Consider the following 19,058-nt stretch of genomic DNA (forward strand, 5'->3'; position numbering starts at 1 on the left):
AAAACTTCAACAGTGTGTTCGTTGTAAGAGGCCGATCACATGGATGTGATCTTTGTGAGTCAAAGTTATAGCGCCACCAACTGGCAACAGGAAGTGTGTCACTTTCAAAATGCTTTGAAATCACCCTCTTATTTTTACCCGATTTGCTTCAAACTTTATGTGTATAATGTAGACACACGGCAGATGTAGACCTGTGAAAGGATTATTGATATCTTAGATACTGTTGCCGTGGCAACGCATCAAACTTTAATATTCTTTTCGGATGCGTTTGAGACTCTTAGCATGCTTGAAATTGGATGAAACTCGACAGACACATCACATTTATTATCCAGTAGACATGTGCAAAGTTTCAGAAACGGGCGTGGCAGGGGGGCTCAACAGCGCCCCCTTGAACGGGGTCTGAAAACTTGGTCCATATATCAAACACGCTTGCATGAATTAATATGAAACTCGGTACACATATAGATCTCATCAGGCCGAACAACTTTCCCTCTGTCAAGTTTCACGCCAGCCCAACAGGAAGTCGGCTAATATGGGTTGTTTGGAAAACGCTTGCTGTGGAATGTGAAATACTCCTCCTAGAAAATTCATCCCATCCCCACCAAACTCGGTGTGCAAAATAAAAAAACGGATTTTTGATATCTCGAACGGTTTGGCCGTGGCGAGGAAACGAATTTATGGCGAGAAAAGAGAGACACGAAGTGTTATAACTTCTGCACACATTAACTGAACTTGATGAAACTTCAGCAGTGTGTTTGTGGTAAGAGGCCGGTCAGATGGATGCAACTATTGTGAGTCAAAGTTATAGCGCCACCAACTGGCAACTGTGTCACTTTCAAAATGCTTTTGGCAAAATGGGGGGGTTACTTTTACCCACAGTTACAAAAATCAGTACATATATTGGACTCATCGAGCCGGACAAGTTTCTAATTTACAGTCATTAGCTCTGACCAACAGGAAGTCAGATATTTTGGTTTGAATGTGGATTTATTTGCAAAATCGGCCTCTGAATTTTATATATATATATATATATATTTTAAAGTGACAAGACAGAGAATATTACTTGCCCTATATATATATATATATATATATATATATATATATATATATATAAACATAGCTGCGAGCAGCGATGGAGGGCCCAAGCCGGTGACACCGCCACCCCGGTGCCTTTAGTGCAACTAAATGCACCAGGGTGGCGGTGCCACCGGCTTGGGCCCGCAATCGCTGCTCGCAGCTATATTCTTAATTATGTTTGTAACTTATATGCCATCTGCTCCACTATTAATACAAGCCTGCTGTAGTAGAAACCAACTGAATGATGGCCAAAATATACTGATGAGTTCAATTAAGTTTATTGTACATCACACAAAAGATGAAGCGTTAGTTTTACTGCAGAAAATCACTGTAAGAATAAACTCTCTCTTTCTCTCTCTCTCTCACTTTCATTATCATGGAACATAACATTACACAGCGAAGTACACAAAACACTTGTTACAACTAACAGTAAACAAATATATACACACCTTTCTCAGTGGGTGCTTTATAAACTGGTAAACTGTATATCTGTAAAACGACTAGATGAGTTCGAGCTGTCATAAAGTGCGTGCTCACTTTCATTTCTGCTGTGATCAGTAACGTTAGTCCTGTCGCTCCGGAGACTGTAAGCTGGGAGTTCACGAGAGCTCACGAGAGCAGTTGTACAGATCAGTCCTCGAGTAACAACGAGAGTAAATGAATACTGCTATGTTTATTCTAACATCCAAAAAACAAAACACCTCAATCGCTTTAGGAGACGTTCTACAGCTGCTCCAGCGTCGAAACAATGGCGGACTCACCGGACTGTGTTTAGCTCACTCAAGGCGGGTCTATGCTCAAACTGGAGTGTCAATCAACAGTCGTGGGCGGGGCTTGTGCAATTCTACGTCACATTGCATAGATTTTGAGAACAGCTCGTTCTGAGACAGTGCTTATGATTTTTGGGGATTTAAAAAAAAAAAAAACCCGGTTGGATTTTTATCATTATAGGGTGGTTGTGTACACACACTGCCAACACACATTTATGTTCAAACACCATGTAAAAGTGAATTTTGCATAATAGGTGCCCTTTAAGGGCCAGAGTGTGCTCGTTGTACCACGGCGTTGGACTATTTTCTTTAATCTTCTTTAAGCGCAACAGAGCAGCTGTGTCTAAAGTGCTGGAAAAGAGAGAGTTAAAAGTTTCTGTTGCAATATCGTGTTCTTCTAAGCTATCCAGGATGCTGAGATGATGAAACTGATTAGGAAGATTATTGATCAAGCAATCTTTAGTGGCAGAATGGTAGGTCTAACATATTTATAACACGGAGTCGGCTTTGCAGCCTTGGCTAAATGTAATTTACATGAGACTAGATAATCATCTGCGATGTCATCGCTCTGCTGCAGAATTTCAACGGCATCAACATCTATTCCATGTGATAATATTAGACCTGGAGTATGATTACGACAATGAGTAGGTCCTGACACGTGTTGTCTAACTCCAATAGAGTTTAAAATGTCTTTAAATACCAATCCCAATGTATCTTTTTCATTATCTATGTGTATATTAAAATCACCAACAATTAGTACTTTATCTGCAGTCAATATTAATTCTGATAGAAAGTCCGCAAATTCTTTGATAAAATCATTAAGCGGTCACCATCTCGACAGCCAGCCATTGAGTGAACACAGTCTACTAACTAATCTCATCACTCCTGTGAACAGGAAGGGGGCCAGAGCAAATTACAGTGCTTGACATCGTACTTGCGAGTTCACACACCTCTTTAATATTAATTTTGGTGATCTTCGACTCGGAGTCGAACATCATTAGTGCCGACGTGAATAATGATCTTAGAGAATTTACGATTAGCATTAGCCAGCACTTTTAAATTTGCTTTGATGTCAGGCGCTCTGGCTCCCGGCAAACATGTGACTATGGTGGCTGGTGTCTCTATTTCCACGTTCCGTGTGATCGAATCACCAATTACTAGGGCACAATCAACAGAATTCTCAGTGGGTGTTTCACTGAGCGGGGCAAATCGATTTGTTATGGTAATCGGAACGGAAGAGTGTTTTTTTTATCCGCGACTAGAGCGATCCCTCACTGTCACCCCTTTGCCTTGCTGCGCAGGCACTAATTCAGCCGGAACCGAATCATGTAAAGAGTTCACTATGCTACATCCGAAATAGTATCTAAAGCTCTAGTACTCTTACTATCCTCAATTGAAGTTTGGATGCGTGTCTCTAGTTCTGAAATCTTCTCCGTCAGCCTGACTGTCTCCTTGCATTTATCACATATAAATCCTATATTGCCGACAGAGAAGGCTATGCTAAACATGTGACATGAAGTGCAGGTGACAATAACAGGACAAGACATTACTCACTGAGTTTGTTGACTGATTCTTACTCACCTGGGCTTTTTATGAACTCAAAGGCGGGGGCGCGCGAGATAAAAATAAAAAATAAATGAGCGCACAGGTGGCGCGTTTACTGGCTAGCGAATTGCTAGCGTGTTGTGCTAATAATAACGAAAGCTAGCGATGTCAGGTTAATCTGAGATGTTGGGTAAGCTGTATTTAGTAGTATAAACACCTAGAAATGATAGTAAATGATGGTTCAAAACAAAGAAATACGAGGCTAAGACGGAGCTTACAGTTCACATGGAAGATTACAAATCAATTACCTCAACAGTTTTAAAACTACTGATATTTATACATTTGTTTAGATGAAAGGTTTCAAACATAAAATGATGGCATAGTATTTTATTTATAATTTCTTATTATAAAAACACCATTTTATAGTTAGTAGTTTTCTTAGTCTGTTCATTTGTGCCAACAGTTGCACCACCCTGACATTTTGGGGATTTAAGATACCAAAACATAAAATAATATTTATTATTTGAAAGTACTGAAAATGTATTCAAACAAACTAGGTCTTATAAAGTAATACATGTCATGAATTTATCAAATTACTTTAAAAGGAAATAATGCACCAGGACACAAAAATATGCATGTCATGCATTGACCCTCAAACATTCATATATTTGCATATTTTTGTGTTGTAAATATTTGTGCTACATTTCACATGTGTTGTTCAGACTACATTTATTTAAACCAAAAAAGTGGATTCTTTTAAATGCAAAGTTGACAAGATTTCAATGAAGTCTATTATTTACATAAGATGTATTATATATGATCAAGGCTATTCATAGCAGTGATGAAAACTAAGCAGACTCTTTATTCCAGATAAATATGTAAAGCTCCAGTAATAAGAACAAACTTCAAATGATTAAAACCTTTTTAACAGATCATTCTACAAAACCAAATCTTTTGGTGTCTGACAAGTATCATTTTTTTTACAGATGCTTGTTAACATGCACAAAACATATACCAGATTTCCAAGTGATATGGAGAGAGACATAAAATAAAACGAATCAACAAAATGTGAACATCAGGCCAAATTATATTTTGTTTCATTTTCTTCCGTCGAATCCTCCAAGTCCTTAAAGCCAAGTTTTTCAAGGGGTTCCTTTGCCATTAACTGTCTGTAAAGTAAATAAAATGTCTACAATTAGTTCCTAATGTATTTGACCTGAAATTTTCAACTTCAGGTTAAATCATGTCAGGAAAAACTCACCTGTCCATCCTGCACTCCAGATACTCCTTTGACTCTATTCGACAGCTCGAGTTGTCAAAACGGTTGTCTCTGAGGCATCGCATATATATCTCTTTGAATGATTTACATTCACCTATGAACACAAAATTGTGAAAATATATATGAATTCAAAGACTTATGCTGCGTCCCAATTTGCATACTATCTATCCTAAATAGTATTAGTTTGTCCCAAATCGTAACATGTTGAAATTAGTATTCCAAAGATACCCGGATGGTTTCCAGTTAGAATTTGAAGAGCAGATCTTTGCACACTCAAACGGTTAACATTGCCAACAACCCATTGCACATTGGATGGATGAGGATTCGATCAAAACTACAAACATTAATAAAAAGCGTTAAAAAAATAAAAACATGGTGGATGCAGAAGACCGATGGTTAAGTAGAAAGATTTGTGGCAAATTCCAAATGCAATTTTTACACCCTTGAAGGGCACTTCGGGAAGGGAATGCTTTTTGTAGGGGTGTTCCAAATGAAAGTGAACAACTGGATCCCTTCACGAAGGGCCCTTCCACAAGGCCGTAAGTGAAGGGTACATGCCATAGTCACTTCAAGGAAGTAATTTTATAATTTATGGTCATGTGACCTAGCAAATACTTGATTTATTTTAAAGCTATAGATGGCAGGAGAGTTCAAATTAACTTACAAATGAGAATTGTTTTGTTATGTTCGTGACATAAGTTTCATAGGAAAGAAATGTGTTCAGGAATGCAGGGTCCAAAGATGAGATGGCAAGTTTTAAAATTGAGAGCAACAAAGTTGTTCGGCCCGATGAGATCTATGTGTACCGAGTTTCATATTACATGTTACATGCTTTATGTTCATATTACATGCAAGCATGTTTGATACATGGGCAAATGTTCGGACCCCATTCCAGGGCGGAACGGGGTCCGTCCGTCCCAATTCAGATTGCGTTCTAGGGGGCGCTCTGAGCCCCCCTGCCATGCCCGGGCACCAGCTTCAGCCCGGCCCTAATTGCCACATACAGTAATTTTGTACAGTAATTTACCGTTCTTTGTAAATACAGTTGAATACTGTAAATTTGATGAGCAAAACAATAACTGCAAGCTACTGTTCAGTTTTTCTGGGATAATGCAGTATTTTTTAGTCTAGTCAGCAGTATTTTTTAGTCAGCGTGCAACAAACTTGCTTAAAGGTTGTATCAGTGATTTCAGGCCCAATTTTTTTTTTATCACATTCATCTAATCCTTCCTAATGATCCGCTAGCTGCCCGTCCCATAAGCATGCCATCAAAAAAACGCGTCTCTGTAGGCAGCCTAGGCTCTGAGATCTGCACACAAAAACAATTGGGTTCACCAACCACTCAAAACCAAAACAAATAGTGTGCAGATCTCAGAGCCTAGGCTGCCAACAGAGACGCGTTTTTTTGACGGCATGCTTATGGGGTGGGCAGCTAGCTAGCTAGTTAGGAAAGATTAGATGAATGTGATAATTTTTTTTTTGGGCCTGAAATCACTGATACAACCTTTAAGCCTGCTTTTAACTCTGAGGAAAATCACAACGTATCAAACATGCAGTCAAGTCAAGTCACCTTCATTTATATAGCGCATATCTAGCCCTGGCAGCATCGCAGGGAAAGATATGCAACGCACTGGAACTTTTGCACCACGAAAACAAACACTTGTGTCCCATGATTGCCTCTCTCATCTACTACACAATATCACAGTTTGACATGTCTGTCATTGGAAAGATCCACGTGGTGTCATGAATAATTAAGAGACAGTGTCTTCTCATTGGATAAGAAAACTCAGTCTCATAAATAATTATGAGACGCCGATGAGTCATCAAAGTACTACAGTGCGCTGTGACGTGGACATGATGAAGATTTTAAACCCGAAAATAGTGGAAAAAAACATTTTCTCCCTACTATTAAAGTTGGTATTTTCCCCCTACTATTAAATCTAAAAGATGCTAACATTGTCTTCAATGGTGTTCAACACATACCTCTGTTAAAATCTAAGAAAATTTGGTTTAGGGTTTCATGACCCTTTAATACAACAAAGATTGTTTTGGCTGTACAGCAGCTCTAGAATAAAGTCATTTAATTAAGTTTTTAATTGATTCATTTCCATTGTAAAAATCATTATTAACTTAGGGGCGTTAACTTTTAATGCGTTATTTGGCAGTTCATTTACATGACAACAGTGTTTTGGTGGCCTGAGAACACAAACTTTGAAATAGGTTTCAAAGTGCACGTTTTTGAAAACGGGTTTTGAAAGCAACACCATTATCATCTCTGTGTAAACTTCAAAAACGTGAAACAGTGACTGCATGCAAATATGTATTACGTGTTTAGTCTATAGACATGCATGTTTGAATGCGTATGTGCGCGGGTGCATTGTCTTTCTTTACAAAGTGACAATTACTTGTCTGGCATGCATAATACAGCGTTTTTAGTCGTTCCCGCAGATGTGTGAGAACGGGAATCATTATGATAACATTTTTATCTGTACAGAGGAAAAAAGTTTGTTGTGAAACCATTTCCAACAAAACTATTATTAGCGTAGATGCCATTCTACTTATGATGTAACAAGTACATCAGGTGTTATGGGAAGTGTTCCCGGTTCCGGCTGACCCAATTTATGCAGCCTAATAATCCTTTTACATGATTTGAATTATAGAAACTGATAATGTGCTGTGTGTATGCCAGATTAATGAGATGTGTTTTTAGTCAAGATTTAAACTGACAGTGTGTCTGCTTCACAAACAGTGCTAGGAAGACTGTTCCAGAGTTTAGGTGCTAAAAGGGAAAGGATCTACCGCCTGCAGTTGATTTTGATATTCTAGGTATTATCAACTGGCCACACTTTTGAGATAGCAATAGACGTGAAGGACTATAATGCGTTAAGAGTAGGCCTGTCACGATTATGAAATTTGGCTGACGATTAATTGTCTAAAAAATTATTGCGGTTATGCCGATTAATTGCCAGTTTGAGGGCTTTGACGATTAATTGTCTGTTTTAGGGCTTTGACGATTATGCCGATTAATTGTCTGTTTTAGGGTTTAGGTTAACACATTGATGGCCTAAGACACGAAACGAGCGGTTTGTGTGAGAAAACGAAACCGTAGCCAAGCGACATCTAGTGTATATATCTATACCCGCCCGTGGGCGGGTATAGATCTATACACTAGATGTCGCCTTCGCTACTGCAGTTCATTGGAACGAAACCGTAGCCAAGGCGACATCTATGTATATATCTATACCCGCCCGCGCCGTCAGATCATTTGGACTTGTGCTGTTTTCAAGAGATAACAACGATATAAATACTGTTCGTTTTCTCACACAAACCGCTCGTTTCGTGTCTTAGGCCATCAATGTGTACTTATGATGGGGACTTGTTTCATTTGGACAATGGGGAATTGTTTTAATTTGGACTCTGTGCTTGTGTTTTGAGCCAGTGACCATCGACCTGCATTATATGACTGACAGACAAGAACGGTTTGACCTAAAAATATCAAAATTGAAACTACTGCGGAAACAAAGACACCTACATCTTGGATGCCCTTGAGGTAAGCTAAAACATATCAAAAATTAATTTCAAAGTGAACTATCCCTTTAACACCTTTAAATATTAAATAAATGTATTACATTTAGTAAATAACTGAAACAATCAAAAAGGCCATAAAATATATAATTCATATACAGTATGAACCAATGGTCACTTTTTTATTTGTTAAACAATCCAGAATAATATACACACACATATATACACATACACACACACACATTTATACATACAGGGTTTTTCCTGGCTCAAAATGGAAGAAATTTTTGTACATTTTAAAGATAAATTCATTAATCTGGTGCATTTTGAGTCACCCAAATCCACTGTTAAAAATAAAAAAATCCACCCGCAAACCACCCATATTCTTTGATTTAGATATCTGCATCTGATCACATTACAATTATTCAAATTCTCAGTGTTAAGCATGATAATATGGTAACATATCACATTGAAGTTGGCTAATTAAAAATTAACATTTATTTAAAATAAAAGTTCTTCTTTTGGCAAAATTACATTTCCTTAATAGCCTTAACAGAGGCTTTACTCCATTCAAACTTAAATTGTCAATGTTTCATTACATCGCTGTTTGAAAACAGAATAATTTTTTGTACCTTTGTAAGGTTTTATTTTATTAAATGTTTGCTCCATCTTTCATTTCAAATTCTTAAATTTGATCAATATATTCAATTAAAATAATAAGACATTAGACTGTTTCCAATCAAATTAAATAATTTACATTGAAAAATTATAACTGTATTAAATTAGATTATTTTAAATATTTTTGAATAAACCGCCAGTAGGAGGCGGCAGGCGACCATCTTAATGAGCGAGTCATTGAGTCATTCATTCAAACGATTCGTTCAAAAGGCTGATTCATTCCGAATGAGGCAGTTTATGAATAGGTAATTGAATCTTTGACTCAATCGATTCGTTCAAAACGCTGAATCATTCAGTAATGAAACACGGCTGAGTGTTGCTGTGAGATGCGCTCTGGTTCTGCTGTGATCTTTGTTTGGAACTATTTTCGCTGCTGAAACAGAACAAAAACAGTCATTGAGTCTCAAATGTAAGTGACTTAATTTTAACTATTTGTTTATTGAACTGTTATGAAATAAGTCTCGGTTTCAATCTTGATGGCATTCAGGAAAACATCACTCTGATCGTGTGTAGCCTAGGCTATATATTGTTTCTTAACTATAAAATGTTATAAATAACTGCACGAGCCTCAACAGCGCAACTTTGTTACCGTCAGTACATTAGGTAGGCCTATATTATCAACTATAGGCTATCAATCGCCACTTACATTAAATTAAATAAAACAGAATCATCCTCACGTTTTCGGTGATTCGGAATATTTTTATATTATTATTTTTTTTTAATCAGGGCATTTGTCTGGATGGGCTACAATTCTCTCTCACTTTTCCCTTCAAAAAAGAAAGAAAGAAAAAAACACACGTGTCCCGGACAAAGTATATGGTCCCAGACAAGCGTTATTGTCGAGTCCTCCTGATGTGTTTTCCTTGATTGGTTTTCCATGAAGAGAATTACGTTGTTGAAAACGAAAGTAAAGTGACGCACGTTCATTGCGTTTTACCGTGATGAGAGTTCCGTGTCTTTATTAAACTCAACAAAAAATTATTTATCTGTCATCCACCCTCGATTAATTGGAAATGGAATGTTTTTATTACTTATCCGCGCACTGCGCGCAGCAGCAGCACTATACGGTTTGAGAATGGACACAAGCGGTAACAGCAACAGAACCGTCACGGTGGAAAAAGTGGATCTGACCATGACTGTCTGTCCGAGTTTTGTCGAGAGCCGGAGGCGGCACGAAATTTGACGGAGGCGGCCGCCTCATAATTTTCTATGCAGGAAAAACCCTGACCGATGTCACGGGGTGACGGAGGCGGGAACCTTTTTTTTTTAGAATGTTTCCCCCGGGGAGCGCTTCGGCGGAAACACCAGGACGGTTCCGGTTTCCCACGTGAGTGTCATGGCGGCGGGCAAGGCTTGATGAGGGAAACTCGCGGCAGGTGTGAGAGGAGAGGATATAGGATGGTGATTGGGACATGGAGGAGGAAGGTGGCTCATAAAAGGACACGGCAGGCGGCAACGAGAGAGGAGGACATGACGAGAGAGGACATGTGAGGCACGCGGCTCACACACGTGAGCGGCCGCGACCGCGGATGCGGAGGTAGGCTGAGAGAGAGAGAGCGAGGAAGAGAGAGAGAGACAGAGAAGACTTCGGCTGGATTGCGGGTGCAAGCCTTAGCTGCACTGTGAGTCTGTTGAATTGCAGTTTTATTGTGGAAATGAGCACGAGTGAAATCTTACAGTGTGTGGTGGACATGTGAGTGTGGGGATTGTTTCTGCTGTTCACTCGCAGTCACAGCTGTTCATTAACCTCTCCTTTATCTGAGCCTTGTGAAGTTACAGCTGCATTGGGGAAATACCATTATCCTCCACTCTCTGTCTGAGGCTAGTGAAGAGCCTGCTAATGCTGGAAGAGCCTGCTAATGCTGAAAGAGCCTGCTAATGCTGAAAGAGCCTGCTAATGCTGAAAGAGCCTGCTAATGCTGTGAGTTACACATATATATTCCTCTCTCTGTCTGAGTCCAGTGAAGAGCCGGCTAATGCTGTGAGTTATACGTATTCTCCACTCTCTGTCTGAGGCTAGTGAAGAGCCTGCTAATGCTGTGAGTTACACGTATCTATTCCTCTCTCTGTCTGAGGCCAGTGAAGAGCCTGCTAATGCTGGAAGAGCCTGCTGATGCTGGAAGAGCCTGCTGATGCTGGAAGAGCCTGCTAATGCTGGAAGAGCCAGCTAATGCTGTGCTGAGAAACGCGAAGAGCTCGCTGAAGAAGAGAACGCGGAAGCTGTGAATTATGTTCATTCCTCTCTCTGTCCGAAGGTGCTGAGAAACGCGAAGAACTCGCTGAAGAAGAGAACGCGGAAGCTGTGAATTATGTTCATTCCTCTCTCTGTCCGAAGGTGCTGAGAAACGCGAAGAGAACGCTGAAGAGAACGCGGAAGCTGTGAATTATGTTCGTTCCTCTCTCTGTCTGAAGGTGCTAAGATACATGAAGAGTAGTGGTGCAACGGATCATCATTGATCCGTGATCCGTTCGGATCAATATCTTCGGTTCGGCACACACGTGATTCGCGGATTGATTTATGAAAAAAAAAAAAAGAAGTTGTGCGCATGTTCAGTCCACACACAGCGTGGTCATGGCGAGCGGAGGAACCGAACGGAGGAGCTTGAACGCCCCGCGTCATTTAAAATTACCTGTATGGGAGCATTTTGGCTTCCCTGGAACACGCGTCTAATTTGCTTCAAACGCTCGCTTTATCATTATACGCGCGCGGCGCGTCCTATTCGTTTTGGACGCGCGAAAGGATTCAAACTGTTCAAGCATCGAACTAGACGCGAATTTGACGCTCTATTCGCGTTTCGTGTTAACGCAGCAAAATGAACAGGCTGCGATGTCAAGATTGCAAATGCGTGCGTGTGTGTGTGTGAGAGAGAGAGCGAGAGAGAGAGGCACGGGCGCGATCGAACAGTGGAAACATGTGGAACAGTCAAACTGTAAACTCTTGTCAAACTGTAACCTAACTGTCACTCAAACACAAACACACACACACACACACACACACACACACACACACACACACACACACACACACACACACGTGGTGTTTAAAAGCAAAGATTATCTAATCTTTTGGACATTCATCATATTGCATTGGTTTTCATTTCTTGTCCTCAAACAGAGTAATCTGTTTATTTTGAAGTTACACATTCTACATTGATTAAAAAAGAAAATCAAATGTGTTTTTAATGGTAGTATTATTTTATACAGAAATAAATTATTTATAATTCAGATGAGAATAACGTTAAAGTTTAATTTTAATTTTAAATTCATTCAGGTACAATTACCAAACATATCTAAAGAACTTTCAAAAGGGTGGCAGTCTTTCATTATCAACTGTTGTTGTGGACTATATACTGGAGAAGTATTTGTTCTCCAATTGAGTGAGATGTTTTTATGTGGCTAATTGAGCAAAGTGCTTCTATATATTTTATTATTAGTAGTATTAGTTCAAGATTAAAATAAAAATGTCGGATTGATTTCGGTATCGGCAATTAGCCAAAGCTGCGGCATCGGTATCTTATCGGAAGTGAAAAAGTGGTATCGGGACATCGGTGGAAACCTTTTTACAGTCTATGGTGGAAATACATCAAGCATGGCCACGTTACGTCATCCCGTCGCGCACCCACTGTTGATTTTATATATTTTTATTTAATATTTTAAGTGTTAATAAACAAAAAGACAAAACTTATGTTTATTTGTCTTGTCTTGTCTTTTTTTTTTTTTGCTGATCCGAAAAATGATCCGATCCATGACTCTGATCCGAGAAACGATCCGAACCGTGAGTATGTGTGCAAAATTCAGAATAAAATGAATGTGCAGCAATTTGTACAAATAGAGAGTCTAGGTCTACTATACGTGTTGTAGCCATTAAATGAGCTGATTTAGTTTAATATTAAAATATTATAATGTTATTTTTTTAATTTATGTTGATTATGAAAAGTGAACCGCACGAGTAAGATATGATGCGCAATATCGAGAGACATGGAGCGGGTCAGACATGATTTTGACCACTTAATTAAGTTTGGTTTTGTAGAATGACTTTTTTGAAGTGAATTTCGTATTGTATAAATTGTATCTTAATTTTAATAATTTTTTATCAATCAATTGCCTGTATTTAATAAATAAGCAGCAAAATATAGCAGACGATATAGGCCTATGCGCGGGCGCCTCGGTCACTTGCATTGCTCGTGAACAGGAGCGCATCTCATCCTAATTTAACGAAACTCAACGTAGGCCTCACAGACATGAAATGTATCTTGATGCTTGAAATGTATTTTTAACAATTTAAAACGAAAAGAAATAGGCTACTCTCTGATTATGTAATCCATGATGTGCATTTCTCTCTATAGGCGCGTTCACTACGGAGATGGCGATCGTCAACTTCATCTTTACAGCTGTTGTTGCTGTTAATAAACTAAAAATAATAGGCCTATAATTTTATTAAACAATAAATTAAATGAAATTGTAATTGTATTTAAAAAAGCAACAAAAAAAATCCTGTTTATTTTTTTTTTTTTTTACCTATACGCATTAAATTCAGGTAGGCTACTGAGTCACTGCCCTCAGTGCCCAGAAAAGCGCTGAAACGGAGATGAAGGGGAACCCGTTTTTATATATTTTTTGGCTTATTTTAATTGGCCCATCCAGTTTTCTGGAGGTGCACCTCAAAATCCTGGCGCCGCTAGTGCTTCGCAGCGGTCTGATATCAAGAAATAACAGACCGCATTCCACATTGGAATTCAACCAAGCCATGTAATAATGTTTAAAAACTTTCAAACGGTAGAGCCTGTTCCTTTATAACATAGCCAAAGGTCGGTGTATTTTTGCTTTATTACATTTTAGGCTTATTCTCAAATTCAGATTGTGTTAGGGGGGCGGGATTATAAGGCAATTTTAATCTGACAATTTGACCGGAGAGATTTAATTTTGTCGGACATTTCATTTTTTTTCCGGTCAATGTCCGGCAATTACCGGACAACGGAAACCCTGATATATATATATATATATATATATATATATATATATATATATATATATATATATATATATATATATATATATATATATATATAGTGGGGAGAACAAGTATTTGATACACTGCCGATTTTGCAGGTTTTCCCACTTACAAAGCATGTAGAAGTCTGTAATTTTTATCATAGGTACTCTTCAACTGTGAGTGACGGAATGGAATCTAAAACAAAAATCCAGAAAATCACATTGTATTTTTAAGTAATTCATTTGCATTTTATTGCATGACATAAGTATTTGATACATCAGAAAAGCAGAACTTAATATTTGGTACAGAAACCTTTGTTTGCAATTACAGAGATCATATGTTTCCTGTAGTTCTTGACCAGGTTTGCACACACTGCAGCAGGGATTTTGGCCCACTCCTCCATACTGACCTTCTCCAGATCCTTCAGGTTTCGGGGCTGTCGCTGGGCAATATGGACTTTCAGCTCCCTCCAAAGATTTTCTATTGGGTTCAGGTCTGGAGACTGGCTAGCCACTCCAGGACCTTGAGATGCTTCTTACGGAGCCACTCCTTAGTTGCCCTGGCTGTGTGTTTTGGGTCGTTGTCATGCTGGAAGACCCAGCCACGACCCATCTTCATTGCTCTTACTGAGGGAAGGAGGTTGTTGGCCAAGATCTTGATTCACGATACATGGCCCCATCCATCCTCCCCTCAATACGGTGCAGTCGTCCTGTCCCCTTTGCAGAAAAGCATCCCCAAAGAATGATGTTTCCACCTCCATGCTTCACGGTTGGGATGGTGTTCTTGGGGTTGTACTCATCCTTCTTCCTCCAAACACGGCGAGTGGAGTTTAGACCAAAAAGCTCTATTTTTGTCTCATCAGACCACATGACCTTCTCCCATTCCTCCTCTGGATCATCCAGATGGTCACTGGCAAACTTCAGACGGGCCTGGACATGCGCTGGCTTGAGCAGGGGGACCTTGTGTGCGCTGAAGGATTTTAATCCATGACGGCGTAGTGTGTTACTAATGGTTTTCTTTGAGACTGTGGTCCCATCTCTCTTCAGGTCATTGACCATGTCCTGCCATGTAGTTCTGGGCTGATCCCTCACCTTCCTCATGGTCATTGATGCCCCACGAGGTGAGATCTTGCATGGTGCCCCAGACCGAGGGAGATTGACCATCATCTTGAACTTCTTCCATTTTCTAATAATTGCGCCAACAGTTGTTGCCTTCTCACCAAGCTGCTTGCCTATTGTCCTTTAGCCCATCCCAGCCTTGTGCAGATCTACAATTTTATCCCTGATGTCCTTACACAGCTCTCTGGTCTTGGCCATTGTGGAGAGGTTGGAGTCTGTTTGATTGAGTGTGTGGACAGGTGTCTTTTATACAGGTAACGAGTTCAAACAGGTGCAGTTAATACAGGTAATGAGTGGAGAACAGGAGGGCTTCTTAAAGAAAAACTAACATGTCTGTGAGAGCCGGAATTCTTACTGGTTGGTAGGTGATCAAATACTTATGTCATGCAATAAAATGCTAAATAATTATTTAAAAATCATACAATGTGATTTTCTGGATTTTTGTTTTAGATTCCGTCTCTCACAGTTGAAGTGTACATAAAAATTACAGACCTCCACATGCTTCGTAAGTAGGAACACCTGCAAAATCGGCAGTGTATCAAATACTTGCTCTCCCCACTGTGTGTGTGTGTGTATATATACAGTGAGGAAAATAAGTATTTGAACACCCTGCTATTTTGCAAGTTCTCCCACTTGGAAATCATGGAGGGGTCTGAAATTGTCATCGTAGGTGCATGTCAACTGTGAGAGACATAATCAAAAAAAAAAAAAAATCCAGAAATCACAATATATGATTTTTTAACTATTTATTTGTATGATACAGCTGCAAATAAGTATTTGAACACCTGTCAATCAGCTAGAATTCTGACCCTCAAAGACCTGTTAGTCTGCCTTTAAAATGTCCACCTCCACTCCATTTATTATCCTAAATTAGATGCACCTGTTTGAGGTCGTTAGCTGCATAAAGACACCTGTCCACCCCATACAATCAGTAAGAATCCAACTACTAACATGGCCAAGACCAAAGAGCTGTCCAAAGACACTAGAGACAAAATTGTACACCTCCACAAGGCTGGAAAGGGCTACGGGGAAATTGCCAAGCAGCTTGGTGAAAAAAGGTCCACTGTTGGAGCAATCATTAGAAAATGGAAGAAGCTAAACATGACTGTCAATCTCCCTCGGACTGGGGCTCCATGCAAGATCTCACCTTGTGGGGTCTCAATGATCCTAAGAAAGGTGAGAAATCAGCCCAGAACTACACGGGAGGAGCTGGTCAATGACCTGAAAAGAGCTGGGACCACCGTTTCCAAGGTTACTGTTGGTAATACACTAAGACGTCATGGTTTGAAATCATGCATGGCACGGAAGGTTCCCCTGCTTAAACCAGCACATGCCAAGGCCCGTCTTAAGTTTGCCAATGACCATTTGGATGATCATGGGAGAAAGTCATGTGGTCAGATGAGACCAAAATAGAACTTTTTGGTCATAATTCCACTAAACGTGTTTGGAGGAAGAAGAATGATGAGTACCATCCCAAGAACACCATCCCTACTGTGAAGCATGGGGGTGGTAGCATCATGCTTTGGGGGTGTTTTTCTGCACATGGGACAGGGCGACTGCACTGTATTAAGGAGAGGATGACCGGGGCCATTTATTGCGAGATTTTGGGGAACAACCTCCTTCCCTCAGTTAGAGCATTGAAGATGGGTCGAGGCTGGGTCTTAATGACCCGAAGCACACAGCCAGGATAACCAAGGAGTGGCTCTGTAAGAAGCATATCAAGGTTCTGGCGTGGCCTAGCCAGTCTCCAGACCTAAACCCAATAGAGAATCTTTGGAGGGAGCTCAAACTCTGTGTTTCTCAGCGACAGCCCAGAAACCTGACTGATCTAGAGAAGATCTGTGTGGAGGAGTGGGCCAAAATCCCTCCTTCAGTGTGTGCAAACCTGGTGAAAAACTACAGGAAACGTTTGACCTCTGTAATTGCAAACAAAGGCTACTGTACCAAATATTAACATTGATTTTCTCAGGTGTTCAAATACTTATTTGCAGCTGTATCACACAAATAAATAGTTAAAAAAATCATACATTGTGATTTCTGGAATTTTTTTTTTAGATTATGTCTCTCACCGTGGACATGCACCTACGATGACAATTTCAGACCCCTCCATGATTTCTAAGTGGGAGAACTTGCAAAATAGCAGGGTGTTCAAATACTTATTTTCCTCACTGTATATATATATATATATATTGGGGTGTAACGATTCATCAACTACATCGATTTATATTCTTAATGATCCAACTACATCGATCTGTGCTCGGCAAGTTATATCGATCTAGACATATATCGATCTAACATCGTTTTAAAAGGTAATGAATCGATTGTATCGATACTATGAAATAACGTATTGGATTTAAGCACGTCAGACTTTATAAGGATGTTTTTTTCTTAGCACTTTTAATGATAAAGGCGTTAAACGTAACTCGATTCAGTCTGCCTATCTGTGACGTGATCGCCATGCGTGACGCGCCAGCAGCAGCGCAGACAACAAGCAGCGCAAAGTCTCTCGCCTCAGAAAACGGACTTTCCTGTCCTCTCGGCCGCTATACTGCAGTAGCGCGCACTCTTCAATTGCACGCGCAAATGCGGCGGCGCGCGCTGCAGGCTTATATCGTTTCACTAGCCTATATATAAAGCACAAAATAAACTACAAGCTTTCAACGTCGTTACGTTTTAAATTAGAAAAAACGTGTTGTCCAGATTCAGTATCTGCGGTCAGATGATGTTGTCAGGCTATATGTCCGTGTCATTATTCTATCATTATTTTCATAACTTGTAACGAAATAAAGTCTCTCACCTCAGAAAAACGAAATCTCATGTCCTGTCATCGTTATACTGTGCTCGTAGCGTGCACTCTTTAAAGGGATAGTTCACCCAAAAATGAAAATTCTGTCATCATTTACTCTCCCTCAAGTTGTTCCAAACCTGTATGATTTCCTTTCTTCTGCTAAACACAAAAGAAGATATTTTAAAGAAGGTTGGTAATTAAACAGTTGCTGGTCCCCATTGACATCCATAGTATTTTTTTTTTCCTACTATGGAAGTCAATGAGGTCCATCAGTCGTTTGGTTACCGACTTTCTTCAAAATATCTTCTTTTGTGTTCAGCAGAAGAAAGAAAGTCATACAGGTTTGGAACAACTTGAGGGAGAGTAAATGATGACAGAATTTTCATTTTTGGGTGAACTATCCCTTTAATTTTTGGGTGAAATATCCCTTTAATGCATGCGCATAATTAATTGATACCTGATTCCCTTTCAAGAATTTTTGGCTAAAAAGTCACTGAATCGATTTCAAGTCACTGAATCGTTTCGGATCGTATCGTTCTAAATTAACCAATATCATCCTTGAATCGTATCAACAACCACGAATCGCGATACGAATCGAAGTTAAAACGAATCGTTACACCCCTAATATATATATATATATATATATATATATATATATATATATATATATATATATATATATATATATATTTATATATATGATTAATCTCATATAGGATGCGTTTAGTTGAGTTAATAAACAATGCACTAAAGAGCTTAAATGTAATGGTGATCATCTTTAGCGTGCGCAGCTCAAGCATCAATGCACATTAATAACTATGATTGGGACTGTCATATACATGACATTATAATGAGAACACAACTGTAATAAAAACGTTGTGAATTCTCTGGGTTTAGTTGCCGTTTCAGCACGTTGTTGTGGGAATAGCGCGTCCAGAACAGGGGTTACACATTTTGACCAGCAGTCAAGTTCGCTTGTGCATTCGCATCATTTTGTGCAGATATACACTACCGGTCAAAAGTTTTAGATTGGTAAGATTTTTAATGTTTTTAAAAGAAGTATCTTTTGCTCACCAAGGCTGCATTTATTTGATTAAAAATACAAACAAAAACAGTCATATTGTGAAATATCATTACAATTTAAAACAGCTGTTTTCTTTGTGAATATATAGTTAAGTGTATAGCTTTGATTTATTTCAGTCTGGTTTTCGCCAAAACCATAGTACTGAAACTGCATTAGCAAGGGTTATCAACGACCTCTTACTCTTTGGTGACTCGGGAAACC

At 39.3% G+C, this 19,058-nt stretch overlaps 1 protein-coding gene across 1 annotated transcript in view; it reads right to left on the bottom strand.

Moving 5' to 3' along the window:
• Positions 1-1,333: 1,333 nt before the first annotated feature.
• The window catches only part of LOC308706923 (cytochrome c oxidase assembly protein COX19-like), a 75,340-nt gene continuing 57,615 nt past the window's right edge, over positions 1,334-19,058 (bottom strand). Inside the window, exons 2-3 of the mRNA XM_081392834.1 lie at positions 4,654-4,765; positions 1,334-4,561 (exon numbers count right to left, since the gene is read on the bottom strand). Of these exons, the coding sequence (XP_081248960.1) occupies positions 4,468-4,561; positions 4,654-4,765 (206 nt within the window). The 3' untranslated portion in view covers positions 1,334-4,467. The remainder of the gene's footprint in view (positions 4,562-4,653; positions 4,766-19,058) is intronic.

This window comes from Scardinius erythrophthalmus, assembly GCF_964197995.2.
Source record: "Scardinius erythrophthalmus genome assembly, chromosome: 18".
Lineage (NCBI taxonomy): Eukaryota > Metazoa > Chordata > Actinopteri > Cypriniformes > Leuciscidae > Scardinius > Scardinius erythrophthalmus.